Source organism: Myxocyprinus asiaticus, chromosome 37, assembly GCF_019703515.2.
Source record: "Myxocyprinus asiaticus isolate MX2 ecotype Aquarium Trade chromosome 37, UBuf_Myxa_2, whole genome shotgun sequence".
NCBI lineage: Eukaryota > Metazoa > Chordata > Actinopteri > Cypriniformes > Catostomidae > Myxocyprinus > Myxocyprinus asiaticus.
The window spans coordinates 11,145,001-11,168,345 of NC_059380.1; the positions used below are offsets into that span (position 1 = coordinate 11,145,001).

Here is a 23,345-nt window from a genome sequence, read left to right on the forward strand (position 1 = left end):
GATGTGTCGTTTGATGTTACAGTCTGCAATTTTCACCGTAACTAGGTTTTTAAAAACTCCTATTTACTTAAAGGGAAGTATGTGTTTGTGCCATTAAAGCCTTGATCACAGTTGCCTTTGGCTTGCTTACTGGGGTTCTAAATACAATTATTTATTTAATTATTGTTATACACAATTTACAAAAATATTTAATCAAACTACACAATGATGACTAAGATTTTATAGATATTACAGTTTCATTTGCTGTAATGCATCTGTAACAAGGTTAAGAATGGGAAAGGGAGGTGAGAACCATCAAAATGAAAACTTAAAAAGACACAGAACACACGCACACACAGCAACTGTGTGTGGCTCTCTCTGTCCCTAACTGCCACATTCCGCTGCACTTATCCCTCTCCTCAGCTGATTAGCCCGATTGGGGGCCGGGTGTGCGTAGTCACGGCCCGGCCCCGCCCTTCTCCTCGTCACAGCATCATTTTCTGTAAAGCTCCTTTGAAACTGTGTTTAAAAAGCGCTATACAAATAAAATTGACTTGAAATCTGATCAAAACACCTGGCACTGTTTCATGGTGTGGTTTGATTCAGTGTAAGAAGCTTTAAGGGGAACATAACATAATCTTTATGGCTTGTTTTTAAATATTAGTAATAAAAAAAACAGCAATGCAGCTATAGAAGTGCCTTTATGAGATATGAATCACAATTCCTGAAGAACACACCATAAATGAATACTCTAAATTAGAGTTTGTGCAAGAATTGAGTTGCACATTTGTTAATGTATTTAATAAAACGCATTATCTTTAGTATATTTTATATTTAGTTAGAATTTGTGACGAGGAGGAGGGTGGAGTGACTATGCACGCCCGGCCCCCAATCGGGCTAATCAGCCGAGGAGAGCGATAAGTGCAGCGGGATGCGGCAGTTCGAGAGAGAGATAGCCACACGCAGCTGCCGTGTGTGTGTTTGTGTTGTGTGTCTTTTTGTTTTATTAAATATTACTTTGACTCTTTAGCCAGTTCCCGCCGCCTCCTTTCCCATTTTAACCTTGTTACAGTATTCTTTAGTACTTTTGTGTGTTATGGTAGACCAGACTTATATTCCTCTTATAAAATACTGTTTCATGTTCAGTGATGATTGACCTGTTGGTTCTTGCTATCTTTTTCAGATGTTTCCCCTGTTAATTGCCCATCAACTTTGAGCACTTGACTCACCTGCTCCAATACAGGATACATTTATAAAATGTGTAACATAAGATCAATAATTCTTCTCTGAGGTGGTTATGTCAGACGTTTTAGTAATACTCCATGTCTTCAAATGAAAGTGCAATAAAACTTGACAAAATTAGCAACACTGTCTTCTTTTGGCTACATTAAAGAAGTAAATAAGTGCACTCAAAAATGAAAATGTTGTCATTGTTTACTCACCCTCATGTACAACTTTCTTCATGGAACATGAGAATTTGTGAATATTGGTGCTGCTGTTTTCCATACAATGAAATTAAAGGTGACTGAGGCTGCCAGTCCCAAACACTCTGCCTAACATCTTTTGGGTTCCATGGAAGAGTGTCATATGGGTTTGAAACTACATGAAGGTGAGTAAATGACAGAATTAATGTTTTTGATGAACTAATCTCTTTAAAATCGTAAATATCTTATTCTTTTTTACCAAGGCATTCGAGGTCAGTTAGATTCTCAAAAGCAAATCTGTTTTCTAAAGTATTATTTATGAATTATTAAAAACATGTGAAACTCAGTATCTTGTAAAATATTGTAAATTGTTGTGCATGTTACTACAAAAGGCAACAAATATTGGTACATTTTACACACTGGTATAGAACAAGACACCTGGAGCTCTGGCATTTTGGTTAAGTTCGTTGTGTGTTGTCATGTCAGTTGTCTGGGACTGATGCCCCTATTCAGCATAAGCATTCTGGGCAAATAATAATTAAAAAAAATTATACATAAAGTCCACTCCTTTATTTAAAGGAAAATGTTACACAAAGAAACAAGATTGTGGCCATGAAGCATTGTAACGCCTCACTAGTAGCAGAAAAGCCCCACAACTGCTCATCATCTTGTGATAAGGAGCACGGATCACCATTTCTCCAGTATACTCTAAATTCTTTGGTGGTCTTGTACAAATCTTAAATTGCAGTGATATTTTCCGCTGACCGCGTCCACTTGTTTTAAAGTTAGCAGCCCCATGGTGCATGTAAACTGTGCATGCTCCTTAACTTGTGAATAACCACAGCCCACGTGATGTCGTCATACTCGAAGCGCAAAAAGAAATGAAGCGCAAAGGGAAAGAGGTACCACAAACTTTAAAAGAAGCATCACAAAGAAAAAAAAATACTTTCTGCAAAGTGAAACTCAAAGAAAAAGAAGTGTTGCAAAAGAATTGATGCCAAAAGTCTGTTGCAGATTTTTTTTTAAAAAGGATCTCGATTCTCGGGTTTCATTTACAACATACACTGTTTTTTGCAATTAAATACATCTTTGTCTTTTGCAATACTTAATTTTTTTGAAAATATATAAGTCATCATTTTGACTCCATATAGAGACATTGTGTGTGAAAATCCCAGGAGATCAATAGTTACAGAAATATTCAAACCAGCCCTCTGGCACCAACAATCATGCCACGGTCCAAATCACTGAGGTCACATTTTTTCCCCATTCTGATGGTTGATGTGAACATTAACTGAAGCTCCTGACCCATATCTGCATGATTTTATGCATTGCACTGCTGCCACACAATTGGCTGATTAGATAATCACATGGATGATTGTTGGTGCCAGACGGGCTGGTTTGAGTATTTCTGTAACTGCTGATCTCCGGGGATTTCCACGCACAACAGTCTCTAGAATATGCTCTGAATGGTGCCAAAAACAAAAAGCATCCAGCGAGCAGCAGTTCTGCGGATGGAAACGCCTTGTTGATGAGAGAGGTCAACAGACAATGGCCAGTTTGAACAAAGTCTACGGTAACTCAGATAAACGTTCTGTACAATTGTGGTGAGAATAATAGTATCTCTGTTGAATGAGTTTTAATGACTTCAGTCTAAGTGTATGTAAACTTCTGACTTCAACTGTGTGTGTGTGTGTGTGTGTGTAAAAATACACATACACACACACACACTTCAAGTCAGACATTTACATACACTTAGGTTGAAGTCATTAAAACTAATTTTATAACCACGCCACAGATTTCATATTAGCAAACTTTCGTTTCGGCAAAAAAGGTCATGTCGTGTCTTGAGAAGTACTACATGCCTAATATCTGCGTGGGGGAGTGTTATCTATCATTGATTTTATGCTGATCATGCTCTTCTTGTATGTCAGTTCATGACACAGTCATGATTTGCATGTTTTGATTAGCTGAAAGTGATGCACTTGTGACATTCTCACGAGTATTTGATCTTGAATCCAAACAACTTTATTATCTGATATGATGATGTGAGAAACAGAAATAACACCTCCCTGTTTCCATTTCTTTGATTTACGGTGCATCTTGTTACATATGCGCTGACGCTCAAATTTACCTCAAACGAAGCCAAGCTGCTTGAATTTTTGCGCAAGGAGTGGCATAAAGTCACCAAATAGCAATGTGAAAGACTGGAAGAGAGCATGCCAAGACACATGAAAGCTGTGATTGAAAATCCACCAAATATTGATTTCTGAACTCTTCCTAATTGAACTCTTCCTTATATATATATATATATATATATATAATATTTTTATATTGTTATATCAAATATTATATGCTATATTGTTTTATTATAGATAAGAAATTATGCACACGAGCATAAAAACATTAAGATGTCAGTGAGAAAAGCTATCATTTCAGCAGAACACATACCAATTTGCAGAAGGTCTGCTCTATGCATGCTATCGGACATGATCACAACCTGTTTTCTTCAGAATTGTTGAGTTTGGGAAATGTCTTAATCTAAATGTGCTAAGAAAAGGCATCCATATATTTCTACGAATCCTCTCCTTCATGTACATGTCCAAAGAATGAAAACTACTTTAGGTTTCTTAACTGCTATCATGTTAATATCAGATGAGGTCTGCTGTGTGTAGTATAGTAATGAATATTGTATAATGAAGTATAGTAATTCAGTAGACACCATTTATTCTTTCTCTAAAGGAAAAGTGCTTTATGATGTACATCCAGACAATATGATGTGGTGTCTGTGGCTCACGTTACCTTACCAAATCATCCATACATCACTGCTGTTAGTCATAGTGAAAATATTAGAATAAGCTGGCTGAAGGTATCTCATAGACTGCAGAAGATCAAGCACAATCTCAAATAGATTACAAGAAGTCAGGCCAGAGGCATCCAGCAACTCAGCACTGAGGAAACAGAATCTACAGGTCATCAGAACTGAAATGGAAGTGGAAAGTGCCAGCACTCATGTTTAGCTTGAAGTATAGTTTTTCTAAGAAAAACAACTAACACGCAGAAATTAAGATGCAGGCGCAAAACCAACAAGACCATCCCATCGGTAATGGGTGATCTTGGGGAGCTTATTTTAGTGCAGTTTCATAACACATGCTAATTGGCGGTTTATATCATAAATCACATGTCTTCGAATATTTTCGTCTTATGCATTCTGCTGCAGTATTTGTTGGCTATCAGTTGGGACACAAAACCTCTGGGGTTTAGTGAGAATGAAAGTGGTGAAACATGCTGCGGTTGTTCAAAGCCCCCCCCTTGCTTGTGTTCAGAGTGAAGTAGGCTTTCTCAGTCAAACTCGTAGTGTATTTTTCTATTTCTATCAGGCGTTTGATGATTTCATTTGAAACTGCAGTTCTAGGTGAAGTGTAGAAATGAAACTTACCTTTCATGGTTTGGCCTATAGAGAAGATGTGAGAACATCATATTTTTTCACATTTGCATAGTAGATGTACACAGTTTTTAGTGGAGGCCTATAGTAGAATTTGCTTCCACCTTTACAATTTTTCACCATGTCTTAATATAATAACTGATGTTTTAGCACCGCATCAAGTATGCTTTTGAGTCAGTCCCCCTATCAAAATCATAACCATGTAAACTTACATGAGCGTTAACTCTCTGTCATACCCTTTTTCTCACTTCCCTTCACTTACTCTATTTTCTGATGAGAGAGACAGTTTTTCTAAGACCACTGACCCAGTTTCTCACTACTGGCAAGTTTTCAAGAAATCAAGCTCACCCGACGTGCACACTTTGCAGTGGTTTATTTATAATCGGAAATCATAACCACAGTGATTACATGGGGGCAAAATTGAAAAGATCCCCCTTCATGTGGTTTTATATGTATTTGAACTAAGCAGTTTTTGTTAGTTTCAGTGGTAGGCCAGCACATTGGCTATCTGCATTCAGAAAATTTATCCACAAATCAAGCCTTAAGTAACAGATGACTGCTTTACATTGTTTATATGTTGCAGCTGCTTGTTTCTCTTTACAATACACTGCCCTTTGACTGAAATGAGTGCCAATGTTATGTTTTGAGTGTACTACCATTATTATTATTATTATATGATTTTTCTTTTTTTTTTTTACGATATGACAGTTTTTAAGGTCTAGGGTGAAAGTTTATTTTCTTCAGCAATCTCAAGTTTTAATGTCTTGAGACATGATAGCTGAATTTTTGTTGTTTTTGTGTGTTGCAGCATGGATGGAGGTGAGCTGTTCAGTCGGATTCAGGACAGAGGGGACCAGGCATTCACTGAGAGAGGTACCATAGTTGTCCAACACTGTTAGAGATCAGCATCCATTTTAGGCACCTGTACAGAATGTAGTGTACTGTTACAATGTCAGATACATAATAGTTTTATGTACTGTATAATTTCCCTGACGTTTAAACGAAAATTTTGGAGTCGACTAGTCTAAAAAGCAAAAAAAAAATAAATAAATAAATAAATAAAAATCTGAGAAATGTTTGTTTATGCAACCTATTTAAAATACATAATCTATTCCAAATTCAATGCTAAATTCCACTGAAAAGGGGCATTTATCTGCGCCGTGCTTGCCTTGCATTCAGTATACGCATATTATGCAGTTTGCGTAGGGCACCAATTCCTTAGGGGGGCACCATCTTACCCTAGGGGGGCACTAGAAACTCCACCAGCTGCCCTTACTCGCACGTTATTCAAGAACCTTTTGCAAGCAGTTGCGGAACACAGACGATTGCCTCACGTTCGCACTTTCACCTCGCGCTTGCACAGCACCTCGCCCCCGCCTAACAGCCTGTTCTAAACAGAATTCACTAAGTAAAATTTACTTAACATATTAAAATAGTCAGGACATTCTATGAGAGAGGAAGAAAATGTGCTGAAAAGTTGTGCCTATTTCACAAATTGCATTAGCCTATGATCTAATATGACAGCTTTCCAGGTAAGAATGTTAACCAATAACAGTTAAGATGTTAACAAAAATAGCTATAGAAAAAATAGGTCTGTGAGAAATGTACAATAAACCTAATGTATTGTTCTGAACATGATGTGCACACAGAATAAAAGATAGTTTAACCAGTTAAGCAGTCAGCACGTCAACTAGCAGCATCAGTACCGTTTAGTCGACTAGTCTCGCACATCCCTACTGTATACTGTATGTATAAGGCTGCCAAAAAAAAATTTTTAAATACTGTGCCTTTTTGTTGCTATATTGACTTCAAGATTGACTAATTTCTTGTTTTTTTGTTTTTTGTTTTTTTTGTTTAGAGGCTTCTGATATCATGAAGAGTATAGGAGAGGCCATTCAGTATTTGCATGCTATAAACATTGCACACAGAGACGTCAAGGTAAGGATCTTATAATGGCAACCATTCGATTGATGGGTGATGTTATGAGAAGCATAGTAGTTACCTTTTTTTTCTGAGCTTTTTAATCAACCGAATAATTCTGAAAATTCAATTTGCAGCCAGAAAACCTGTTATATACCTCGGAAATGCCCAGCGCCCTTCTCAAACTGACAGACTTTGGGTTTGCAAAGGAGACGACCACACACAACTCTCTGGCCACCCCTTGCTATACTCCTTATTATGTTGGTAAGAATATTATGTTGGTAATCATCAACAATCATTTGAGATTGAAAATAAGTAGTCAGACTTATTTTTCCATTCCCCATGCTCTTTCCTCTCCCTCCATTTGAATGTTTTTTTTTTTTTTCATCTTTTTCATGTTATAGCCCCAGAAGTTCTTGGTCCTGAAAAGTATGACAAGTCCTGTGACATGTGGTCTTTGGGTGTCATCATGTATATTCTGTAAGTGAATCTGTCTCGTATGTTGTTCATAGACCATTTTTGTCTGTACTGCCAACAGCTTGGCCTGCACATGACATTACCTTGTCAAGTGTCACTGATCATCATTTGTTACATATAAAGCTAAGTACCTATGTTTGCTTTTTTTCAACTGTTAGGCTCTGTGGTTACCCACCTTTCTATTCCAACCATGGTCTGGCTATTTCCCCTGGTATGAAGACACGGATCCGTATGGGACAGTATGAGTTTCCAAATCCTGAGTGGTCTGAAGTGTCAGAGGAAGGTATTGATTTCCTGTTTTATTAAACCAACTTGAGAAACCTTTCCTAGAATGCTGTCATCTTCAAGCACATTTCTAAGAATCATTATAGATTTGAGTGACTCAGTTTTTGTGTAGCCAAGCAGCTCATCGGAACATTACTGAAAACTGAGCCGTCACAGAGGTTGAGCATCACAGAGTTCATGAACCACCCCTGGATCAATGTAAGTGTACATTATCATTACTCCATGGACAGTTATGATTAAGCAGTAGATGGATGGGCTTCCTGTGTATCTATTGTTGGTCTGTTCTGTGGTGTGATTTTAGCAATCAACGGAGGTACCACAGACCCCCCTACACACCAGCCGTGTTCTGAAAGAAGAGAAAGACACTTGGGAAGATGTCAAGGTGAGGCCTTGCACTTGAACTGTATCCTTCGCAGAGAAGGCAATCCCGTAATGCATTGCGTCAATCTTAGTAAAACAAATACATTCAAGTTGGCTGACAAAGCAAGAGAATTTTTTTTTAGAAATATAATTAAGTTAATGCTATAAAAAAATTGTTTGATCGAAATAAAAAATGGGCTTTTTACCTAATATTTGTGTGGGCTATGTATTTTTATGCTTATTAGAGTATCACACAGTTATCTTAGCTATGTCAGTGCCAAATTCTATTGATATCAATTTTGAGTCGAAATTCATGGGCTTCCATGCTGATAAGTGCCATTAGATGACGCAATGACTTCCGCATGTCATGTTCATTGCGAAACCCTTCGTTTCAATTGTTAGGCTATTGTCACTGAGGGTTTTTTTTTTTTCTCCCCCAATTTGGAATGCCCAATTTCCAATGCGCTCTAAGTCCTCGTGGTCGCATAGTGATTCGCCTCAGTCCGGGTGGCGGAGGACGAATCCCAGTTGCCTCCGCGTCTGAGACAGTCAACCCGCGCATCTTATCACGTGTCTTGTTGAGCGCGTTGCCACGGAGACATAGCGCGTGTGGAGGCTTCACGTCATCCACCGCGGCAACCACGCTCAATTCACCATGCGCCCCACCGAAAACGTACCACATTATAGCGACCATGAGGAGGTTACCCCATGTGACTCTACCCTCCCTAGCAACCGGGCCAATTTGGTTGCTTAGGAGACCTGGCTGGAGTCACTCAGCACGCCCTGGGATTCGAACTAGCGAACTCCAGGGGTGGTAGCCAGCGTATTTTACCACTGAGCTACCCAGGCCCCCACTGAGGGTTTTCTTTAACCTAAGGGTTTCTTTAACCTATCTTCATTGTATTTCATGGTAATTTGTTGGTGTGCTATAGGAGGAAATGACTAGTGCCTTGGCAACAATGAGAGTCGACTACGAACAGATCAAAATCAAGAGGATTGAAGACTCTTCTAATCCACTGCTAATGAAGAGGAGAAAGAAAGCCAACAATATTGCTCCTGAAAATGAGACGCCTGCATGCTAAGGACATATTCACTCAATCTTTCCATCACACACACACACATTTATGCACTCATACTTCCAAAAAAAAAAAAAAAAAAAATCAATATACGGAAGCAATAACTCAACAAAAAGAAGAATTGTATTTAATTTGTTTTAAATCAGTCAGAATTTGTAACTAATAAATTACTTTGCCACTAGAAGAATGAGGTTGTACAACTATGATACAAGACTATACATTTCAAATATGTTAAGCAGCCAATGTCCACTAATTTGCTCCCTAAATTTGCCATAAGTGCAGTTTTTTACATGTTGTTTAATGGGGTAATCAGAATGTTTAGTTTGTTTGTTTTTTTTTTTTTTTTTTTTTTTTTCTTTATCAAAAAGCCATTGGTACATGAGTTAATGTGTTACCCACACCTTGCCACTGTTTGTTTTTATTTATTTTTGTATTATTATTATGTTCCATTCTCAGTCTGGGATGACTCGTTCAAAGAGTTGCCCTGTAATAGAATGGTTATTCAGTTTCCTTTGCTCATGCATAATTATGCATAATGCTAGCTTTCCTTAAGTTCCTGTTCTTTTTTACATGTCAAATTCATTTCTGCACTTGAATTATTTTTTTAGTTCCAAAAGACTAATGCAGTTAGTACTGGTGTCTAGATAGAGAAAATGTATTTTTTAAATGACTCATTGAATGTAGATGCACTCTGTTCTTTATTGTGAAAATGTCTCTCAGTACTGCGCAAGGTCCTGTCAAGTAAAATACAAGATGTTTTTGAGCTTTAGTTTCAGTTAGCCTTATGTCGGTCATTCAGATACAGAGAAAAAGCACAATGATCGCCCTGCTTTCAAGAAATGTTTTCACATTGGTATTAGATTCTACTATATCAAGGAAAGCCAATCCAGCACATTATTTCAGCCCTCTACTTAAACATGCTTAACGCTATGCTTATTGCACACCGTTTGGGTGCACAATGATTTGCCTTGTATTAATTCTATGCATAATTATTTCCAGCTAGTTTTTCTTGGATATTTGGGAAGAATGTTAACCCATGCTCTGGCATTTCATTTTTAAAATACCTTCTAAGAATTGGCAGACATACCAATTTGGTTTAACCCACCACCCATTTTTATTCTTATTTTTATGTGTGTAATGAATCAGTATGAAATGGAATCTTTGTGAAGATGATGACTGCTTTTGTCTGAATACATGTAATGTCCACCATTTTGGTTGGGGTCGACTGTACTCTTTATTATGCCAGTGCATTTCTTCATGTGTCTGTAATCCATGCCTAACACGCAGTGACTGAGTTTAAATGCATCTATTGAGAGCAGCTTAGAGAAACCAGGTGTTTGATAAACAAACAAAGAGACAAACCTTGACTTGAGGCTTCAACTTTTGCTAATGTTAGGGGATACAGGGAATCCTACATCCAGCAAATTTGTTTTAGCTGCACTGATGACCTATGCTGAACGGTTTTTTCATTTTATTTTTTTCTGTATAGTTTTTTATCTGTACATTCATATTTGTCATGTTCTTGATTCTCTCTTTAAGTACATGATTAAATGCCCAAAGTGTTAAACTTTGAGTTTCAGTGGTGTGGTGTGCAGTCAGAGTACTCCCACACAGCAGATAACACACAAACGTTTTCTGTGCCCTTGCAAAAAATAATGCATCTTTTAGATCCTCTGGAAACTTAAAGATTTCTTTCTTTTTGCAATTTTCTTTGATAATACCACTTTGTAGGAGTTTTGTTCCTCCATGCCATCATTTCTCAAGCAAAGACTACATTATCTGATTTAGTCTGTTGAAAAGCAGACTAAAACTCCCACAGAAATTGATACTTGCAAGGAGAGTCAGAAATGTGTCCATTTTTAGTTTTTAACTTCTGTACTTATGTCTTGGTCTGCTTCAACTTTGGATTAAAACCTAAAAACGTAATCTCTGTTTCACTGTAATGTGTAGATTTAGACTGTCAGGGTCATTTCATACAGAGCCAATTTTAAAAAACTTTCAACACTGCCATAATACTTTCAGTGCTTCACTGGCACTGCTTTAGCTGCTTTCCTCTGGTTCACATCTTTTCTTAAGCTCAACTCAATTTTTATGCCCTCTTGTTTTTGTTATTTACATCCTCCCTTGGACAAATAATGTGAAAACAACATAATCATTCGGGAAGTCAGCATGTTGTTTCTGAGAGTTCATTACCTTAGGATCGGCCACATTATTTCCACTCACTGACAAGCGCCATCTATAAATTTTTGCATCAATTCCATTGTGTTTACCCTTCCTTGCAGTGTGACCAGAAGTGTGTTGCGTCAGCAGCGTGGGAGATCCAGGATCGGATCCCACTTTGAAACTAGGAAGTTATCGTGTTCGCATCATTAGTGATGATCACTGTTATATTACGTTTTCCGTAATATAACAGTTTTACTCCAGTGATGGTTAGGTTTTGGTTTGGAGGTAAATTTTTATAAAATATGCTGTATTCCAGCCTGTACAGCTGAAGACAACTCACTTTTGCTGCCTCTCTGTGGACATTACACCCAGAAAAAGGAACTTGCATGTGCCCACACACACAACAACATTTACCCCTTTGGCCATGGGGGCAGTGTTTTGAATTTCGATAAGCACAGACCGATTTTAGCTAAAGAAAATTCAACCTACTGTGTCTGATTTCTCTCAGATTTATGTTACCACTTAAAATTACTGCTCCTCCATTTTGCTGATAGTCCTCGCAGTAAAAAAAAAAATGCATCACATCACTGCCATGATCCATCAGCTGCATCAGGTACTCGTCATTTACCATATTTTAACACTAAAATCAAATATATCATTACCTTTTAAAGCTTTAATCTACTCATTATGATAGTAAATTATTAGTGTAAGTGGGATTGTTAAAGGTAGAGTTTATGAAAAAAAAAACTGCACAATTTAGCGCATTAATTTCAGGCATTATGTGTGCGTTGTCAAATCTTTCTTTTTTCATTTGTCATGAGAAGCGGATCATTGAGAAGAGAAAACCATGATAAGAACCAGCTTGTGTAATGAAAGCTTGATAGAATTTAGGGAGTAATGGGTGGTGATTAAACCATGACACATTTTCAATGTTAATGGAAAAGGAAAGAATATTGTTTATTTAAAATGATACTGGTTTGCATTTGCCCATCCTTGGGGTTGGCAAAGCTCATTATTCGAGGGGTAGGCCCGTTTTTCTGTGGAGCTGGGCCTGACTACATGTTGATATTTATTTAATTATCAGCAATAAGATGTAATTACAAGATACTCTATGAAATAATTACACATTAATACTTGCTATATAATTGCTATAATTTATGCCTTATATTAGCCTTTGTTGTTCATACATGATATGTGATATAAGCTAAAGCACAGCCAACAGAGAATAGTTTTAACCCTGTTTACATGGCAATGGTGACATAAAGCAGCAAAACTGTTTCACTTGGCAAGCTTTAAAACTGATGTGTGTAATTTCTGCATCACCGAATGGAATTGCAAAAATAAAGAGTTGTTTTCACTTTTCAAACAGCCTTAAAAATATGCCCCCCTGCCTAACGTTGATTGAACAAACAGCTGGTCTCGCACCATTGGTTTAGGCAATGTTATGTCGGGCTGAGTGGCTGCTCAAAAAAATGCAAATAAAAAAACAGCAATTTTTTTAGCACCACAATGACACAGTGAATACTAACCAACAAATGGGTCATTTATAGTTTTCTCTGCATATTAATCTGGGATAGGAGGAAGTCTTTTAACACTGAAAAAGTTACACACTTCTGCTTTAATAACGAGTGTTCAAAGTGTCCTCTTTGACAATATATCTTTAACATGTGAAACCAGTGCCCTATCAGAGCAGAAGAACTTCTGAATTTCGAAACCATACGAGTACCACTAAAATTCTGAATGATCATGCCATTATTGCCCCCACTATCATTCTCAGTAAATGTGAATGTGAACAGCCCACTTGGATTCTAAAAAGCTGAGTCATGCCAGTCTATAAGAAATGATTCATCTTCATGTTCTTAGTATACCATATGGCAAAGGGACATCACCCTCCCTCTCCCTGACTTACACCCTCATGTTTCCCCCTCTTCACCCCCTAAATGGAGGCCTGAAATTATAGGTGGAAAAATACATTGTTAATGCGATTCCCTTACATTATAAAGATTTATAAGCACTGTTAAACAAATTTTCTCTGGTAACCTAAAAATCGTGCTTCATGCGGTATCATCTAAACTAACTGTTTTCATTCATGTAAAAAAATTTTTTAATGTGACAAACACCCTGACTTCATTAGATTACAGTAACAAAAGTAATTGACCCTTAGCTAAGCCCCGCCTTAAAAGCGCTTCTGACCAATCCTGTCTTGGCAACTGTTGCCCTGCCGCCATTACTCTGACACACGTTTGCTATTTTCCAATGACAGCCTATGGAAGTAATGTGTGTTTGAGGACTTTTAAGTGAGATTTTATCAGAAAAAAAATAAAATAAATAATAATAATAATAATAATAAAAAAAAACAGTGTCACGAGTGGCCCAGAGAGTATACATACAGTGTAACATACAAGTTACCTTTAAAAAAAAAAAAAAAAAAAAAAAAACATTCTAGAGAAGAGGATATGGGTTAAACTATGTAAGCCCTAATTCCCAAATTAACATATAACATCTGCAATGACACCAACATTTGCTCCAAGGTAAATTAAAGCTAATAACTGAACGTTTATTTATATATGTATTGATTCAAGTCATAATAAACGCGATTGTAAATGAACAGTTCACAGCATCAAAGTGAGTGTGTTATAAGATGTTATAAACAGCTCTGTTCACTTACGCTAATGTTATTAGATGTGTAATCGCTATTAAATTCAGTTTTTCTCTTTTTAAATGACTGTAATAATCGTTTGCCTTGATTCTGATTCACAGTCTCCACAGTTTTTAATCAAATTATTTTACAATATTTTTTAAGATAAATATGCATTACAGTGTCACTCTTCATACCAGCCCACGTACAAATATTATCCATTCCGTTATGAGAATATTTGGCCAAAAACCGCGTCCTTCACGGCAATCTCCCATTCATTCCTATGGGGAGTTCTGCAGAGCTTGTTAGAGCAAGCAACTGTAACCAAGGGGGGCGGAGCTTAGCGAAGGGTCAAGGACAGGTTAGATCAAGTAGAAATAACTCCTTAAGGTACAGTTGAAGTCAGAAGTTTACATACACCTTAGCCAAATACATTTAAACTCAGTTTTTCACAATTCCTGACATTCAATTGTTGAAAGCATTCCCTGTCTTAGTTCAGTTAGGATCACTACTTTATTTTAAGAATGTGAAATGTCAGAATAATAGTGGAGAGAATTATTTATTTCAGCTTTTATTTCTTTCATCACATTCCCAGTGGGTCAGAAGTTTACATACACTTTGTTAGTATTTGGTAGCATTGCCTTTAAATTGTTTAACTTGGGTCAAATGTTTTGGGTAGCCTTCCTCAAGCTTCTCACAATAAGTTGCTGGAATTTTGGTCCATTCCTCCAGACAGAACTGGTGTAACTGAGTCAAGTTTATAGGCCTCCTTGCTCGCTCATACTTTTTCAGTTCTGCCAACAAATGTTCTATCAGATTGAGGTCAGGGCTTTGTGATGGCCACTCCAATACCTTGACTTTGTTGTCCTTAAGCCATTTTGCCACAACTTTGGAGGTATGCTTGTGGTCATTGTCCATTTGGAAGACCCATTTGCGACCAAGCTTTAACTTCCTGGCTGATGTCTTGAGATGTTGCTTCAATATATCCACATAATTTTCCTTCATGATGCCATCTATTTTGTGAAGTGTACCAGTTCCTCCTGCAGCAAAGCACCCCCATAACATGATGCTGCCACCCCCATGCTTCACTATTGGGATGGTGTTCTTCAGCTTGCAAGCCTCACCCTTTTATCTCCAAACATAATGATGGTCATTATGGCCAAACAGATACATTTTTGTTTCATCAGACCTGAGGACATTTCTCCAAAAAGTACGATTTTTGTCCCCATATGCACTTGCAAACTGTAGTCTGGCTTTTTTATGGTGGTTTTGGAGCAGTGGCTTCTTCTTTGCTGAGCAGTCTTTCAGGTTATGTCTGTATAGGACTCGTTTTACTGTGGATATAGATACTTGTCTACCTGTTTTCTCCAGCATCTTCACAAGGTCCTTTGCTGTTGTTCTGGGATTGATTTTCACTTTTCGCACCAAAATAAATTCATCTCTATGAGACAGAATGCATCTCCCTCCTGAGTAGTATGATGGCTGCATGGTCCCATGGTGTTTATACTTGTTTAGTATTGTTTGTACAGATGAACGTGGCACCTTCAGGCATTTGGAAATTGCTCCCAAGGATAACCCAGACTTGTGGATGACAATTTTTTTTCTGAGGTCTTGGCTGATTTCTTTTGATTTTCCCATAATGTCAAGCAAAGAGGCACTGAGTTTGAAGGTAGGCCTTAAAATACATCCACAGGTACACCTCCAATTCAGTACACCTCCTATCAGAAGCTAATTGTCTAAAGGCTTGACAACATTTTCTGGAATTTTCCAAGCTGCTTAAAGGCACAGTTGACTTAGTGTATGTAAACTTCTGACCTACCGGAATTGTGATATAGTCAATTAAAAGTGAAACAATCTGTCTGTAAACAATTGTTGGAAAAATTACTTGTGTTATGCACAAAGTAGATGTCCTAAACAACTTGCCAAAACTATAGTTTGCTAAGATGAAATCTGTGGAATGGTTAAAAAATGACTTTTAATGACTTCAACCTAAGTGTATGTAAACTTCTGACTTCAACTGTAACAGCTCGCATTCATGTTACAGTGTAGACCAGATTTTCTTTTACCTTATCTCATGAGAAGACAAAGTGGCGTTTTGGTTTAATGTCCTTTTTTATTTAATAGACTGAATCTCAGTGTGCTCTTTATTCAAATTCCTGATATCCTAATGATAACCACCACTCTGAAAGGCAAAAAAAAAAAAAAAAAAAATATACAACAGCAACTCGCTATTTAGAGGTATGTGAGGGTTTTGTAAATGGTACTATAGCTTCTCCATATGTCCTTTAGCCCATCTTTTGTGGATGGGCTGACTTCTTTATCTTACACTAGTATAGGAAAACATTTTCCAAAAATATTAAAACTGCTCTTTATCACAAAGTGTGATTGAACTAAATTTAAATTTTAGGCAAGTAGCACATGCTTGGTGTAATGTAAGGGCTTTTCATTACGTTTTCGCAACATGATCACACAAAACGTTGGCATGTTGCTTTCAAATGTTCCAGTACCCTGGCATCAGCACTATCATGCTGACTTACTGACAAGCGGCATCTGCCATAAAACATTTTGGCATCAGTTCAAACTCGTTTCTCATCTCCTGTTGCATGACAGGAAGCACGTTGCATCAGCAGTGCGAGTGACCTGGGTTATCATCCCTCGCTGAAACCAGGAATTAATTGCATTCGTATCATCAATGTCAAGCATGATTCAGAGGTTCCATTTTCCCTCAAAGATGACAGTTTTACTCCACTGACGATCAGGTACACCCAAACCCAGGGTTGGGGTTTGGGTGTAGAGTTATTAAAACAGGCATTCCTCTTTACTGTATTACATCCTTTACAGCTCGCTTTTGGCACCCCCTGTGGGTATTTCATTCGAAAACTGGAGCTCACACGCACTTTTACATAAAAAAACACTTCCTAATTTGGTCACAGGGGGCAGTGCTTCAAATTTCGTTAAGCACAGGCCAACTATTCCGCAAAAAAAGTCAACCTACTGTTTCCGAATTCACAGTGAGTTTAGTCTGGTTTTCTTTGCACTTAGTGGTGATGAAATGTTAAGCATATTAAGGCTTCCAGTTAGTGCCACGTAAACTCTTTTACGTTTACACATTTGGCAGACACTTATCTAAAGCAATTCTGATGTGATTGTCTGTGATTCCTGGGAATTGAACCCACAGCCTCGATATTGAAAATGTCATGATCTACCAGTTGAGCAACTGACTTTACAAGTATCTTGCTTCTAAAAATCGTACTTTTATGTGATACCTGTCAACTCTGCTTTGAGTAGAACGGTTTGTCAAGAAGTGTAGGATCTTTATCTCCTGGGAAAAGTGCCTTTGAAACCATTTTGTTTCTAAACAAGTGTAGTTTCATTGTTGATAAACTAACTCGAACTGGACTTTTGCCTATGTCAAACTGTTTTGCAGATAGGAAACATAAAGCCTGCTGAAAGGAAATGACTGCCCACTTACTAAATTGAAACTTAGAAACAGACATGCCACTGTTTCCGAACATTCTCACACGTGATTGCCATCATATTCACAAACTGTTACAGAACATTTTAGATCAATAGACATTTTACAAGTAAAGTGAATGATGTCAAATCAAGTTTGAAAATATGAAAGTATGCGAACACTAAATGATGATTTTCATACGAAAGTTCTGACTGTTTTGGTTCCTATTTGGCTTTTAATTGCGACAGTCACAGTCTAGGCGTTTGACCTAAATTGGCCAGGTATTATCACTAGAGACACTTATATCTCTCTCTCCCAATTTTCCTTTTTTTTTAAAATGTTTTTTTTATTATTATTTTTTTTTATTTTGACTTTTTGAATGTTTCCACTTTTCTGTTAAAGAGATAGTTCACCCAAAAATGATAGTTTAGCCATTATTTAGTCAGCCTCTTGTTCTAAACTCAAATTACTTTTCTTTTTCTTTTTTTCTCTGAACACAAAGGGAAAAATTTGGGAACTCTCTTGCTTGTTATTGTCCTTGTCCATACAATGGCAGTGGATAGTGACCATTTCTTCCTGCTTCAAAAGGACACAAAAGTATAATTCAGAAGTCTACAGTAATTACATGTGACCCGTGCTTTGTTTTGAAGGCATACAATAACGTTTTTTGATTCACAAACCAAAATCGAATGTATTATTTCATGAAAATCTTGACTGGCTGTTGCTCTGCTGTGCACATGCACAGGAGAGCAATGGCCGGTCAAGATTTTCATGAAATAATACATTTGATTTTGGTTTGTGAGTCGATTTTTCATGAGAGTGCACAAGAGCAAAAGTTCATGCAGCCCCCTTTTGCGATTTGGGGTGCTCAAGTGAGAACTCACTTTGTTGTTGCTACAACCAGAAACACCACAGCAAATTCACAACAGAGAACACAACACAGCTGCACACGAACCAGAGAACCGAACTTAAACAACATGTCTGAAGAGTATAAAGTCAAAGAGGAGATGCGTTTCGATGTCCAGCCTTATTTGTATGAACTATAGTACTCTGAAATCGAACTGAGAGAGATGGGAGAGGCTGTAATGCTATGCAAAAGATTTAGCTGTCCATTCTACTATCCTGAACACCAAAGCCCCACAGGAAGTTTTTTTAGGAAGCCTTTTGCCTAATATCTTGTGTGTTAATGGTGCTGAAATAGTCAACAGCTTCCAGGTTCCTGAGGTCCACATCACAGAGGACATCTACTAGCAACACAACCTCCAGATTAATAAATAAGGCTGACAACAACTCCACTGTCTCTTTCATTAAATGTAAATAATATGCAATGAAAGTGAATGCTTGCTGATGCTGATATTCTCTCGAACATTTCCTCTTGTGTTCCATGGAAAGAAGAAAAAAATACAGATTGGGGACAAAAAGAGAGTGAGCAAATGATGACAGAATTTTCATTTTTGGGTGAACTACCCCTTTAAGAGGTCTCTTCATCCAAAAACAATGTTAAGTCAGTGATTGACTGAGCAGCAGCTGCCTTCAGTTTCAGACATAGCAAAGATCTGACATATTACAGTCAACTGTTATGCAAAAATTGCTACACCAACCAGTTAACCTCCCCAAGCCTTGCTTAGCATTCTATTGCAACTGAAACTAGCTTCTTGTTCCCATACAACTGTTTTGCTGACTCAGAAGCTCACACCATGGCAGCAGATTGAAGTTCCATGGCCTGTGTTGCATAGGTGTCACATAGGTAATCTCATTTGGGTGAGACATGCAACGCTGTAATTACAGTAAAGGGCTGACTGCAAAACTGCTGGTAATTGCTCTATTTAGGTCAGTTCTGAGGTTAGCACAGTCATGTTTTAACAACCCTCACTTGCTCAGTTTGACACCCTATATATAATAGTGTTAAATGATATGTCAACATGAGTGCCGTTTTAATGATATTCCATTTTAGAGCATCGGTTTTGCATGTCTGTTTGCCCCAAAGACTTGAGATGTAGTATAGGAAGTAAACAGAAGAGCAGTATGAACTCATCTCAACACGAGGAAGACAACTGAACCACATTAACCAAAAAAGGAAATGTTTGCTACATCATTTGGTTGCAATAATTTATTGAATTTTCTTTAAAGAATTAAATACAAGCATAAAATATATTGTAAAAAGTTGCAATATTTCAAAAATATAAAATAAATAAATAAAGTTCACAAAATGTTTTTTTTTTTTTTTTAAATACACAGTTTTCAAGTCATTTCAGTGAGTTGGCAAAAATCCAACCAATTTTCTGAATAACCCTGGTCAATATGACTTAAATAACAAATTATTGTTTTAGTTATATCCATGGTGACATTTTTCATTACTCCAGAAACGGAATGCACAAAGAGGCGTTGTGGTGCATCTTAAAGTAGTGTGAAGTAATGGTCAGGTGCATGCAGTAAATAAGTTAAAGTCCTTTTGTAGATGGTGCCTGCAAGGCTGTTAATAGGCGGTCACCTAGGGCGCCATTGGGCCAATATGCATTATTTTAATTGGAGATTCACGTCCAATCCAGAGTGACATTGTATTAGTGCTTGACTCTTTTTGATGCCAAATATTGTTCAATGTACTTGAACAGCAAATCAAGCTCTCCCATGGCTTTGTTAACTCCCTGTTCCTCCAACTGTAAAGAAAAGAATAGGAAGATGTTAACCTTTGGAACAGCTTTCAGAAAAACATCAGTATAGTTTGGAATTTTAGAATGGAAGATCGTGTAGAGAAAAGGATAAATAAAATGCGATGTTTAAGACAAAAGCAATGTGCTTACCTTCTCATATGAGTTTTTTATGCTGGAGATCTGAAAAGGCTTTTGACAAGAAAAGTAATTCCTCTGTAACATAGAAAGACATGTGTGTTATTTCATGTAGTCTGTAATATTAAAGACACCTACTTTGCCTCACCATGCCATTACACATCAAGGAATCTTAGGTATTTTGGTTTATGTGCAGCAGCTCTTGCCAACCAAAGCCACAAAGGTTTTCTACATAGTGTCTAAACTAAAAATATTTTTTTCATAAAGTAGTGGTTACCATTATAACAGCACCTGACCTGATAATTACCATAGCCTTTTTAAGGCCTGGATCATTTTTTCTCAATTAACTGACAGTTTTATAACTAAAATATGTTTTAGAGCTATGGAGCATTTCAAGCTACCCTGCTGAGAAGGAAAAATTTAAAAATAAACTTAAGCCAGCTAGCTGTTTTGCTTGTCTCCTAAGCTGCAATGCTGGCAATTCTTAGGGGCCGTTCACAACAAACTGTTTTTGCATCCATCTGTTTTAATGTAATGTAATGTTTTAATGTCCTATGTCAACATGCAATGTACGTCTTTGTCCGTTGCACCACGTCTCGCTGTGTTCTTTAGCATCTCCTGTTTTAAGACGCTGTGTCACGTAAAAAGAAATAAAAAAAATTAATAAATAATAAATAAATAAGTAAATAAATAAATGCGTCTCGAGACAGCTGCGTACTGTTAAATTTGTTGCGCTGCGTCTATAACGCTTTCGGTGTGAACGGCCCCTCAGAGGGGCACTTGTCAGCATGGTAACCAACAAGCGTTTTTTTTTTTTTTTTTTTTTTTTTTAATTATTTATTTATTTATTTATTTATTTATTTTGTAATAGACCGAAAGGCTTACTTACGCATTTCAGCATATCCCTCTTGAGCTCCTGGAATATATTTCCAATGGAGTTGATGGGCGTTTGTAGGTGGTTCTTCTTGATAGCATTAGGCAGAATGGTCTCCAAGTAGAAGCGCAGGATCTCGTTCATGACATGACACCCGTAAGGACTCTGTGGATCACAGACACAATGTTAATTCTTGATTAACTGCTGCAGCCACCCACGCTAATCTCACTTCACTTTGGCTACTGCAGTGGCGCTGTGCAGCGAGAGATGTTTGGTGGAGATGTTCAGTTTCATTATGATGACTTCTGCTGTTACTAATTTAAAGTCGAACAATTGCTGATGTAGTGCAGTGGGAGTAAATAAGCGGAACATGTACTTACATTTATGCTGTTTTCCACAGTATCGTCTAACAATGCATCCAAGTCATCATTGGACTCCTGAACAGAAAAAAATGGAAACACAAATCGATTAGAGAGTACCTCAAACTTCATTATAAGAACTAATAAGGCAAACTTGGCATTTGCAAAGCTCAGACTTCATGCCATATAGTACACTTACATAAAATGTCCGTATTTCTCTATATGACACACGGAGCTCCTTCAGCCTCACAGGAAAGCCCTCCACAAATGAGCAGCAATCAGATTTGCAGTCGACTCTTCTGCACTGTGCACTGCCAGAAAGCAGAAACATGATCAGTGCAGATAGGATGACTCCAGAGAAAATCATTCTTCTTGTTGATTAACCCTTTCTTGATATTCAGCTGACCCCACAAGAGAGGAGATGTACAGATGAGCTTTGGGGTGTTGTTATTTTATAGAGATCCCTACCTGTTTCCTGTGTTGGGGGGGGGGGGGGGGGTTGACTTACTGGCAATCATATACTGTGTCATCACCTTTGTTCATTGAGACAGCTTTTTAAATTTTTGGAATACAGAAGTGGTATAGGAAAATGTAATAAATGAACTTGAATGGAAATCTGTTAATTAAAATTGAGATGAATTAAGCATTAAAATGTGTTTGTTTTCAGCAAATAACATCTATCTATCTATCTATCTATCTATCTATCTATCTATCTATCTATCTATCTATCTATCTATCTATCTATAATATGATATGAAATATTATATTAATTGTAGCCTAACTGTTATCTATGCTCAATATTTTTTTCCTAACAAAATTAATCAAAGTGAACTGCGTATTCTTTAAAAAAAAAAAAAATATTTTTTTTAAATAAATTTTATTTTGTAAAAAAAATACAGTTCAACTTGATGAAATTTTATTACATTGAAATGCATAAATCTTTAAAATTGGCTAAAATAGTGTTTGAGTGTATAATTATATTAACTATTTAAATCATTTTAATGATTAACATATAGTTCAACCAACTATATATTAACCTCTTTTTATTTTTCTTTTTTTTCTTTTTTTTTTTCTTTGCAGTTGCGGGAATCTTAAGAAAACTCAGACAAAACCAGTGAACTGGGACGTCTCATCTCAGACATTTCATTTTACGCAGATGCTGGAAGCTTCTGTGTGCATTAGGACAGCTCTCACAGGTGAGTGTAAGCTTACACATACAGAAATGACTGTAAGGGGTCCAGTGTGGTTTTAGGTGGCAATTAACTGGTATTCTAAACCACAGAGATCTTTCACATTTACCCCTGGCTCCATTGATTGTAAAATTATGCATGACAGCCTCCCTTCTCCTGAACTCTGCAAGTTATTGGCCTCTTACGTAGGTTGTAGAAGCTTTTTTTGTTCTTTATTTTATCTCAAGTACAGTGCACAAATTTTACAACACAGAAATAGGAATTTTGAAGAATAAAGTCTGCTTTCCATATAATGAAAGTGAATCGGATTGCTATCCCTCTGCTATCCCACTTGCTCATGTTACAAGGTTATGAAAATGTATCTTTTTTAAATTTACATTTATGCATTTGGCAGACACTTTTATCCAAAGCAACTTACAGTGCCCTTATTACAGGGACAATCCCCCTGGAACAACCTGGAGTTAAGTGCCTTGCTCAAGGATACAGTGGTGGTGGCTGTGGGGATTGAACCAACAACTTTCCACTTACCAGTTCAGTGTTTTAGTCCACTATGCCACCACCATAGAATGCTAGTTTCAGACCAATCTTCTTTTCTGAAGAAGAAGTGTCACTTCAAGGTACGATACAGTAACTGTTATTTCACCATACATTATTTTTTTCCTTCTGCTTTTCCGTCTTTTACCACTGACAGGTCATATTTAAGCTGAAAACACTACAAACACCCACAACCAGTGAAAGTACATTGTGAGCTTTATGTTTCATAGATAAATGTTTCACAATCACTAAAAAATTTTTGCAAAGGATTTCCCATTGTGAAATGTTATGTAATGACTTGAATAGCAACCGGCAATACAAAGACATCATTTGTGCTACCGAACCAATAACAACTCTTATTTATGACCCTACTGTTTTTTATTT

The 23,345-nt window shown here is 37.1% G+C and overlaps 2 protein-coding genes across 7 annotated transcripts in view; one reads left to right on the forward strand and one right to left on the reverse strand.

Annotated features, from left to right (window-relative positions):
• LOC127428287 (MAP kinase-activated protein kinase 2-like) overlaps positions 1-12,433 on the forward strand; it is an 83,454-nt gene extending 71,021 nt beyond the window's left edge. For 5 of the 6 annotated variants that reach the window (XM_051676554.1, XM_051676552.1, XM_051676551.1 and 2 more), the window contains 8 exons: positions 5,654-5,718; positions 6,704-6,783; positions 6,903-7,029; positions 7,170-7,245; positions 7,401-7,525; positions 7,640-7,725; positions 7,829-7,909; positions 8,820-12,433. In XM_051676554.1, the coding sequence (XP_051532514.1) occupies positions 5,654-5,718; positions 6,704-6,783; positions 6,903-7,029; positions 7,170-7,245; positions 7,401-7,525; positions 7,640-7,725; positions 7,829-7,909; positions 8,820-8,969 (790 nt within the window). In that variant the 3' untranslated portion in view covers positions 8,970-12,433. The remainder of the gene's footprint in view (positions 1-5,653; positions 5,719-6,703; positions 6,784-6,902; positions 7,030-7,169; positions 7,246-7,400; positions 7,526-7,639; positions 7,726-7,828; positions 7,910-8,819) is intronic. The other variant, XM_051676549.1, reaches the window with a different exon arrangement.
• A 6,889-nt stretch (positions 12,434-19,322) lies between these two features.
• LOC127428290 (interleukin-10-like) lies at positions 19,323-21,659 on the reverse strand. The gene is made up of 5 exons (XM_051676556.1): positions 21,437-21,659; positions 21,259-21,315; positions 20,894-21,043; positions 20,020-20,082; positions 19,323-19,875 (listed from the first exon to the last, which is right to left on the reverse strand). The coding sequence occupies exons 1-5, from the start codon at positions 21,602-21,604 to the stop codon at positions 19,780-19,782; spliced, it is 534 nt and encodes a 177-aa protein (XP_051532516.1). The 5' UTR covers positions 21,605-21,659; the 3' UTR covers positions 19,323-19,779.
• Positions 21,660-23,345: the final 1,686 nt, after the last annotated feature.

Coding starts and splice junctions, on each gene's coding strand:
- LOC127428290 (XM_051676556.1), bottom strand. CDS start 21,604: ATGATTTTCTCTGGAGTCATCCTATCTGCACTGATCATGTTTCTGCTT. Junction 21,316..21,436: donor GAGAAATACGGACATTTTAT/GTAAGTGTACTA, acceptor TTTTCTGTTCAG/GAGTCCAATGATGACTTGGA. Junction 20,083..20,893: donor AGAGGGATATGCTGAAATGC/GTAAGTAAGCCT, acceptor TCTATGTTACAG/AGGAATTACTTTTCTTGTCA.